Source organism: Fistularia commersonii, chromosome 28 (assembly GCF_037954325.1).
Source record: "Fistularia commersonii isolate RoL2024-O1a breed Wild chromosome 28, RoL_Fcom_v1.0, whole genome shotgun sequence".
NCBI classification, from domain to species: Eukaryota; Metazoa; Chordata; class Actinopteri; order Syngnathiformes; family Fistulariidae; genus Fistularia; species Fistularia commersonii.
The window spans coordinates 13,241,611-13,251,472 of NC_141311.1; the positions used below are offsets into that span (position 1 = coordinate 13,241,611).

A 9,862-nucleotide genomic window follows, 5' to 3' on the forward strand; every position below is an offset into this window, starting at 1 on the left:
CAATAAACAACTACAAGACCGAGGTTTTTGCAAAAAGTTCATTGTTTTCTTGCAGGCATGGAAAAAAAACCTTTTTCACTCTTTTAGTTTCTTGTGGGAATATGGCAAGGTTCAGATCTGGGTCTTCTGTAAGCAGTCGGCATCAATATCCTCGGCCAAAACAAAAAAGGTATTTGAAAATTTTAAGTCACACAAATTCTGAAAATGTGCATGTTTTGGGAAAAAAACTATCGACATGTTGTTCAGGGGAGGGCTTTGAAGTTGCTATCTGATTGAGGTATGCTTACTTGATGGAGGTATACTTACTTGTATGAAGCAGACACTCCTTGACCTCAATATTCAGCAAATCATACCTGCAAAAACATGTATTCAAGACTTTATAATTTGGAAATGTTAAGATCACAAGTGATACTCAACTGAGTCTTCTTTTTGTTCTTTCAGTTTTTCCCTTGAGAGGCTGCCAAAGCAAATCAACCTTCTCCATCTAACCCCATTCTCTGTATCCTCCTCTCACCCTAACTGCCTTCATATCCTCTCGCACTATGTCCATAAATCTTCTGTCATAATCTATTTAAAATCCTGAGGCAGAAAATATGTTTTAAGTAATTGCAATATTACTTCTAGATCATACACACCATAATGAGCATATATGGGTGCCCATTGAAATTGATAGAGCCAGAATAGAGGTAAATTAATTCCTCAACTGTGGGCTTCTAGATCATTGGCAAAGCACACCAAGGAGCATACTCCAAGGAGTAGGGCAGATCTAGTCGTTTGTTACAACCTTCGGCAGTCTGTTTGGTCATCTGTTGGGAGTCTTAGCCCATAGGGATCTGGCCTTCATGGAAAAGTAGGAGAGATCAGCAGTGGCCCACTCGTGTGGAATGAGAATGCCTTGCCCCTCAGGTCCTAATACTGGGACCATTTAATGGAAGAGGAGGGGGTCCTCTACCATAAGGTGTTCCAGCCCAATGGGGCTAGGAGGGTAAGAAGCTGGTCTTTCCTGCCTCTCTGCGCTCTGAGGTTCTGACCCAGCTGCACCAACACCATGGACATCAGGGCATTTGCCAAACTTTAGAGCTGGCAAGACGATTGACCAGGGATGTCAGAAGAGGTGCAGAAGTGGTGCGCAGAGTGCCCCAGGTGTCAGTTGGCAAAGGGTTCACACCCCCCAGCTCCCACATACATGGGCCATCTCTTGAAATTATTGAGGCGAATTAGATTATTGCAGTGGATTTTACCACACTCAAACCAACCCAGCGGAGAGTGGAGATTGTTTTATTGATCACGGATGGCTTCAGCAAGTGCTCGATGGCCATCCCTTCACCTGACCAGAGGGCCCCTAGGGTGGCCCAGGTGCTGGTCACAGTGATTTTACACATTTGGCATACCTTCATGTGTGTACTCTGATCAAGGGCGATGTTTCAGAAGCCTACTGATCCAGCAACTCTGTAGTATATATTCATCCAAATGTCTCATATGATACCCTACCACCATGCTGGAAATGTGAACAGTTCAACCATACCTTACACAGTCTGTTGAAGACCTTGACAGCTTCATGGAAAAGAGATTGGGCCGCCTGTTTACTCCCAAGGTCGTATTTTGTTATAATACTACACTCCACCAAACTAATGCAGCACCAGCGCAAGATCTTTGATGTTCCAAGAATTTATTTATTGTATGAAATGCCAAAGACAACACATTATAATTTGTTGTCATGTCAGTGATGTCTGCTGCTGCTCAGGTGTAATTTTTAATCTTATCGCTTGAGTGTTGATGTATGTTAACACTTAAGAGTCGCTAATGTGAATCAATAATGTGATTTGTTTGTTGAGTAACTTTCAGCTTTAAAAATATTGTGTTACCAAGAAGCTGCCAAACCAAAAAAAAAAAAAAAAAGGTTTTCAAAGAAGAGCTGGAAAAAAGGTCTAGGTGGAGAACATAGATTTATTTGAAGTTACAGGCTTCTTTACAGCTTGGAATCGGCATGAATGGCAATGAAAGGGTCTTCATCTCTGCTGCTGATCCTGAAGTAGCCACGACCATCACTTCCAATGGAGATCTGTTTTCCAGTGCACTTACTGCCTTCCTTTTGACCAGAAATTACATCACAGTAGGTGCCACCAGACATGTCAGTGTCCAGAATCTGATCCAGGTCCCTAAAGGGCAAAACACGTTGCAGATGGTTTTAATGGTCTTTATTGTGTTAAAACTATTGACATTAGTTGGTGTGGATCCTTGATGCAGGCCAGTAGCATGTTTTCATGCATATTCTGAAAAGTTGTTTTTTTTTTAACAAAAAATCTGTCATTCATTTGTGGCTTAAGCCACAGAATATAATTTTTATAAAATCTAATGCAGTTGATGCTTATGTTTTACAGAGCTCCATATCAATCGTAAAAAACTTTTGTTCACTAACTTAGTTATTTCCAAATTTCTTACCAGTCATCATTGTTGAAGACAATGAAACCTCGGTTGCCACGTCCAAAGGCAACCTGGTTGCTCTGGTTGTCCCACCAGTATGAAAGTGGCTGTCCATTGACCACATTACGAAAAACAACCATATTTCTAGGTGGGATATGACAAATAAATTAAACTTTGTGCTTACTCTAAAAAGTTGTACATGTAAAGCAATTACATTTGATAATTTTGAGTATTTTCTAGTTACATGAAACACACTTAATGTTGGATTCAACAACTGTAGTCATTTACATTCTTTTAAGTGTAATTTTTGCAATGACACCTTATGTGAATGAACTCACTTGATCTGACGCCATCTATGTTCACACACCCATTCATCTCCACAAGTTTGATCTGGTTTGATGGGAACAGATTTAGTGGATCCATCACCATTGCTCGGGGGGCCCATCCAGTCATTCTGATCCTGATGAAAAAAATAAGCATGGAGGAAGTACAATATATATAAAACTATGAATGGAAGCTGATGCAGCCTCAGGGTGGCACAGGCCAGTGTTTCCCAGAGCTGATCCCAAGCCTATATAAATAAATGCAGAGGGTCGCTTCAGGAAGGGCATTCGGCGTAAAAAATTTTGCCAAAATCAAACATGGGAAATAATCATAATAACCAGATCGTTTCGGATCGGTTTAGGCCCAGGTTAAGAACGACCACCATTGGTGCCGATGACCTACAGGGAACCAGTGGAAAATGGTCTACTCTAAATTAAAGGACAGAAGGAAGGCGTGTTCAGAAGAAGACAAATAGAGTTGGAGTTATCTTGAAGGAGGAGTTGGTTAGGAACGTTCTGGAGGTGAAACGAATGTCAGATAGACTTATAAGTCTGAAACTGGAAATTGAAGGTGTGATGCTCACTATGATTAGTGGCCATGCCCCACAGGTGGGATGTGAGTTTGAGGAGAAGGAGAAATTCTGGATAGAGCTAGATGAGGTGATGCAGAATATCCCCAGAGATGAGAGAGTGGTAATTGGTGCAGACATCAATGGACATGTTGGTGATGGTAATAGAGGGGATGAAGAAGTGATGGGCAGATTTGGTGTACAGGATAGGAACGCTGGGGGACAGATGTTGGTAGATTTTGCAAAAAGGATGGAAATGGCTGTAGTGAACACTTTTTTCCAGAAAAGACAGGAACATAGGGTAACTTATTAGAGCGGAGCTAGCAGCACGCAGATAGACTACATCTTGTATAGAAAAGTGGATATACTGTGTGTCCGGGAGACCAGATGGAAAGGTAGTAAGGCTAGAAGCTTAGGAGCAGGCTTTAAGTTGTACTATCATGGTAGCTCCTTCCTCATTTCTCTTTCTGACTCTAAGAAAGTGTTGAGAAGGCTCTGGGTGGTCAGGGAGAGCTTCCACATGATTGGGCAACAATAGCTTTTGTTATTCGGGAAACAGGTAGAAGAGTACTTGGTGTGTCATCTGGAAGGAAAGAAGATAAGGTGACCTGGTGGTGGAATGAAGAAGTGCAAGAGTATATATCGAGAAAGCGGTTAGCATAGAAGAAGTGGGATACTGAGAGGACTCAAGAGAACAGACAGGAGTACAGGGTGGTACAACGTAAGGTAAAGATAGAGGTAGAGAAGGTAAAACAGAGGGCATACAATGACCTGTATGCTCGGTTGGACAGTGAGGAGGGAGAGAATGATCTATACAGGTCCCTCAATGTATTGACAGATGCTAGAAGAGTGATGGGATTATCGAAAGAGTACTTTGAAGAGCTGATGAATGTGGAAAATGAAAGAGCCAAGGGTAGAAGAGGTGACAATTGTAAACCACACAGTAGCACAGATTAGTGAAAGTGAAGTGAGGAAGGCATGGAAGAGGATGAAGAGTCAAAAGGCAGTTGGCCCTGATGATATACCTGTGGAGGTGTGGAAGTGTCTAGGAGAGGCAGCGGTACCATTTCGGACTAGATTATTCAACATGATCCTAGAGAGTGAGAAGATGCCTGAGGAATGGAGACGAAGTGTGATCGTACGCATTTTTAAAAATAAGCGGGGATGTCCACAATTGCGGGAACTATAGGGAGACAAAGTTGATGAGCCATGCAATCAAGTTATGGGAAAGAGTAGTGGAAACTAGACTGTACTTCTCTATTAGCATTCTTGAAGCACTAATGCTTCACAAATGCTGACTTCTGCACTCAGAGAAGGCCAGGGGGAGCTGCCCTGTGTTTTTGAAGACTTAGAAAAAGCATATGACAGGATGCCAAGAGAGGAGCTCTGGTATTTTATGAGGAAATTTGGAGTGGCAGAGAAGTATGTTAGACTGGTGCAGGGCATGTGTGCTGGCTGTGAGACAGCGATGCAGTGTGCTGTAGGGGTAGCAGAGAAGTTCAAGGTGGAGGTGGGACTCCATCAGGGATCAGCTCTGAGCCCCTTCTTGTTTGCAATGGTGATGGACAGGCTGACAGATGATGTTAGACGGTAATCTTCGTGGCCCATGATGTTTGCAGATGAAATTGTGATCCGTAGTGAGAGCAAAAAACAGGTAAAGGAAAATCTAGAGAGGTGGAGGAATGCTCTGGAAAGGAGAGGAATGAAAGTTAGTCGCAGCAAGACATAATATATGTGTGTGAATGAGAAGAACTTGGGTGGAATGGTGAGGCTACAGGGAGTGGACATCAAGAAATTGGAGGATTTCAGGTACTTGGGGTCGACAGTCCAGAGCAACAGAGAGTATAGAAAAGAGGTGAAGAGATGGGCTCTCGCAGGTTGGAATGAATGCAGAAAAGTGTCAAGGGTACTATGTGATAGAAGACTATCAGTCAGAATGAAAGGAAAATTAAAGGAGGTGTACAAGACAGTGGTGAGACCAGCGATGCTGTATGGCCTAGAAATAGTTACAACAATGACGAAAAGACAGGAAGCAGAGCTAGATGTCGCAGAGATGAAGATGCTGAGGTTCTCTTTGGGAGTGACCAGGATGGATAGGATCAAGAATGAGTCTATTAGAGGAACAGCACATGTTAGATGTTTTGGAGAGAAGGTAGGAGAAGCCAGACTGATATGGTTCGGTCATGTACAAAGGAGGGATAGTGAATATATTGGCAGACGGATGCTGAAATTGGAGCTGCCAGGCAAGAGGTCTCGAGGAAGACCAAAGAGAAGATTTATGGACGTAGTGAGAGAGGATATGAAAGTAGTTGGTGTGAGAGAGGAAGATACAGAGAATAGGGTTAGATGGAGAAGGTGGATTCGCTGTGGTGACCCCTGAAGGAAAAAGCCAAAAGAAGAAGGAGAATGGAAGCTAATGTTGTTGTTGTAGTTGCTGGTGGTGGTGTGGTGGTAGTGTTACAAACAAGAAACCAAAAAAGAACTAACCTTTCCATTCACAATCATTCGATTCCAGCGGAAACTTGACATCACCCTGGCAACTCCATAAGGGTGAGCTAGCATGAAGCCGACAGCCATCTTGTGGAGTCTGGAGTCCCAAAAGGTAATGATTGATGCACCACCTGCACCATGGCCTCGCTGGTTGTCATGGTTGTCAACAAAGACAAGAGCATTGCCATCGGCCATGAAACCCCATCCCTCTCCCCAATTTCTGTATCAAAACAAATCCAGAGTGCTCCACATGTTACATGTATAACGCAGAATCTATTCAATTTTCATAAAATTGTAACTGCAAATACAATAAACATAATGGAATGTTTTTGCAGAGCTTTTATGAATAGGTATAAACTGCAATTATGCTGTGGTTTATTGCTTTCAATGTATTTGACTTATACTAATCATGAATATGTCAAAATCCACAAACATACATACCTCATATATGACAGCTTCTCACCATTCCATTTTCTGAAGACAGTTCCTAGTTTGGCACCATATTTGAATTCAGTCACCCTTCCCAGATGGCTGTACTCTCTAGATGTAATGGGTTCACCTCCTAGGTCAATAACCTAAAGGATGACAGAACTTTAAGACATATTGTTTGTAGTATGCCAAGCAGCAGTAGTTTAGATTAGAAGAGATAGGATAATACCTTAATGATCCCAATTTGGGAAATTCAAGTGCCACAGCAGCATAGGGCAAGAGGACAGGTATCAAAAGACATTAAAACAACAGAGACAATAAATAAACAATCGATGAAGACATCAAAGAGGACAAAGACGACAGCTGCCAAAAAGATACAACGGAAAAAAAGTGCTACACAAGACCAAAAAAAGCGACAAGTTGCCGGTAGTGCCCAGTAAGTAGAGGTGCAACTCCGTCAGGTCAGAGCGCTCAGTTTTGCACAGGGGTGGGATGATCTGCTGGCTGAATAAGCTGCCCACAGCTCATTGTGCAGATTGAGAAGGATTGTCCAGGATTGCACAAAGTTTGTCCCTCACCCTTCTCACAGCCACTGTCTCCAAACAGTCCAAGTTAAGCTTACTGCCGAATGGGCTTTCCAACCAGCTTGTTGAGCCTATTGTCCTCACCAGTCTCACCACTGCTGCACCAGCACATTACAGCAAAGAAGAGTGCAGTAGCAACTATAGACTGGTGTTTTGGAGGCCGAACGACCTCAGTCTCCTCAGGAAGAACATCCTGCTCTGTCCTTTTCTGTAGAGGGCATCTGTGTTGTAGGTCCAGTCCATTTTATTGTTTATGTAGACCCCAAGTTACTGTACAAGTCTACAATTTCCACCCCCTCATCCTGGATGGTAACTGGGACAGGTCTCCTCTGATTCCTCCTGTGGTCCACTGGAACCACCTCCTTGACCTTGCTGATGTTGAGTTGTAGATGGTTCCATTTACTCCACGCAACTTAACCATCAATCTATCTTCTGTATTCCTCCTCTTTATTGTTGATCCACCCGACTATGGGAGAGTCATTGAAAAACTTTTGGAGGTGGGTAAAACCAGAGGAAATCAGAGGTAAAGAAGGTGAAAAGGAATTTCGATAGGACACTACCTTGTGGCAAATATCTGCATGATGTTTGTTTGTTTATGTCTTTGCTCTAGATTTATTGAATATAAATTCGAACAAAATATGCAAGAATACCTCTTGGTAGATGAAGGGTCGAGAGCCATTTGGGAACCATTTCATGTTGAGGTTTTTCAGACGACTGTAGATGGTTTTCAGATCACCTGGCCACATGTGTTTGCAGGCATCCACTCTGAATCCTGCCACTCCCATATCAATCAACTTGTTCATGAAGTTAGCAATCCTGTTCCTGACATAGTCCTTCTCAAGAGCAAGGTCCAGTAGCCCAACCAGGCGACAATCACGAACCTGTAGTTGTATATGACCATTTAATCTAAATAATTCTATAACATAATTCCAATGTTTTAAAATGGCTGTGAAAGGTCTTCAATGGTCTTTAATTGTATTCTGTTTTGCTATGCACACACCATCTTTCTTCCATAGGCTAAAGTCAAATAGCTCATAAGTGTTCTTTTTCATCACCTTTTTGCAATGTTACCTGATTAGCATCGTGATAGTTTTCAATATTGCCACTGCTGGTCCTGCATTTATAGTCATTGAAATCTGAGTAGCCAAATGGAACACTGGGGAATTCCTTCCTATTAGCGCTGAACCAGCTTCCACATGATGAGTGCGTGCCTTCTCCACCGCTGGCACCGCACATATGGTTGATTACTGCATCCACATAAATGTTGACCTGACAATAAACATACATTTTGATAAGGAACATTATTAATCACCGCTTCCCTTGTGATATTGTCGTCTTCACATAATTTTGTCACATTTAGTTTAGCTATAATGTAGAAAAAACAATGTGTCTTACAGTGAGAGTTAAACAAAAATGGATATATTCACCAACACATTACATTTCGGTATAGCCTCAAGTGTTGTGCATATTACATGCATTTGATTTAATTAAATGTAGATTGAAAGTTCCTTGGATATTTTCAGTTCACTTTTGTACTTTGGTTTACCCCAACATTGTTGCATCTAGAGATCATATCTCTTAGTTCATGCTCATTGCCAGATCTGGAGCAAAGGTTGTAGCCAATTGGCTGGTATCTCTGCCACCAGGGTCTCCAGGGATTGTTTAAAACGATGTGTTCATTTGGAGGGGAGATCTGAGGAATACATAGCAAAAACCATTACATGCATTCTGATGTGTATTAAAAATAGTCCCATGCAAACAGAAATCAAGTCAAAAACGTACAGACTGACAATTATATCCAATGTAATGTAACAACATATAATACATTATTGATACTTCCTGCTCAGAAACATGATAAACTATAAAGTTAAGTAAACATACAAACATTTAACCTTCTTGATTCAGTAACGATTATCAACACTACTTTTGGATAAGCAGAAATACTTGTCCTGATGCATTGGAGTTAAGTAGCTTTAAACAGATTTATGTCAGGGAAGTCTCAAATCACCTGTTTGAAGGCACAAGATTTAATATTCTTTCTTTTTTAAAACACAAGAAGACATAATTCTAACAAGACTAACCATGGCTATACTGTGAGCTTTTTTCCACTGATTCTTAACAAAGTTAGGTAAAACAAATTTCTCTGTAGAAAAACGTTATTTTCGTCTTGATTTTTTTTTCTTAATGATGTTTTTATGATCAAGCAGGAAGCAACAAGTTTGACATCACTTTAAATGAATAATCTTTAAAAAGTTAAACCATGAATGAAAAATTATTTTGTATTTTTTCTCCATCTATAACATTTTTCAGTATGCATATAGACCACACTCCTAGATTGTCCAAGAGAAACCATAGCCATTCCACATCCTATTTAGAGCTTGCTTTCCACAAGTACATACCTGAATTCCACCAAAGCCATTAGGACCCAGAAACCGTTCACACTCTGCAGCAATGTCTGTCCAGCGCCATTCAAACAGGTGCACAATAGTGGTCCGGCCATACCTAATCTGAGGATTATGTTGAGAGAAACAAATCCCAAACAGAGACAACAAAATATACAGAATCATGCTTTCACCTGAGGAAACGAGAAACCAGTGCTTACACTGCTACTTAAAGTCAGCATTTGTATGTGTTTCTTCACGCTCCTGAACCAATGAAAGGAAAGTACATAACACCATGTGGGTGTAACACCTGTGTTGCTCTCATAGTTATCTATTTTAAAAAGGAAAAAAAGAAAGCTACAAAACAAGTGACATAAAAGGAAAAGAAGAAATGTGTAATATCCATGTCAAACAATATCAGAACCTTGTTGCCTACACCTGGGGTGTAGGTAACAAGGTTCTGATATTGTAAGATTTACCTAAAAAAAAAAATCAGTGACCTGTGTTACTCTCATAGTTATCTATTTTAAAAAGGAAAAAAAGAAAGCTACAAAACAAGGGACATAAAAGGAAAAGAAGAAATGTGTAATATCCATGTCAAACCTTGTTACCTACACCCCAGGTGTAGGTAACAAGGTTCTGATATTGAGAGTAGAGTAGAG

At 41.1% G+C, this 9,862-nt stretch overlaps 1 protein-coding gene across 1 annotated transcript; it reads right to left on the minus strand.

Annotated features, from left to right (window-relative positions):
• Positions 1-1,940: 1,940 nt before the first annotated feature.
• On the minus strand, positions 1,941-9,386 carry LOC147217680 (alpha-amylase-like). Its single transcript, XM_086175681.1, has 9 exons — positions 9,219-9,386; positions 8,366-8,512; positions 7,891-8,088; positions 7,470-7,700; positions 6,248-6,381; positions 5,804-6,026; positions 2,763-2,884; positions 2,443-2,568; positions 1,941-2,159 (listed from the first exon to the last, which is right to left on the minus strand). Exons 1-9 carry the CDS (start codon positions 9,384-9,386, stop codon positions 1,970-1,972), a joined length of 1,539 nt encoding a protein of 512 aa, XP_086031807.1. The 3' UTR covers positions 1,941-1,969.
• Between the last annotated feature and the right edge of the window lie 476 nt (positions 9,387-9,862).

Excerpts from the sequence above, each read along its gene's own strand:
- LOC147217680 (XM_086175681.1), bottom strand. The coding sequence starts at position 9,386 with ATGATTCTGTATATTTTGTTGTCTCTGTTTGGGATTTGTTTCTCTCAA. Across the intron at positions 7,701-7,890 it reads ACTATCACGATGCTAATCAG|GTTCGTGATTGTCGCCTGGT; the intron begins GTAACATTGCAA and ends ATACAACTACAG. Across the intron at positions 6,382-7,469 it reads GACCCTTCATCTACCAAGAG|GTTATTGACCTAGGAGGTGA; the intron begins GTATTCTTGCAT and ends GTCATCCTTTAG.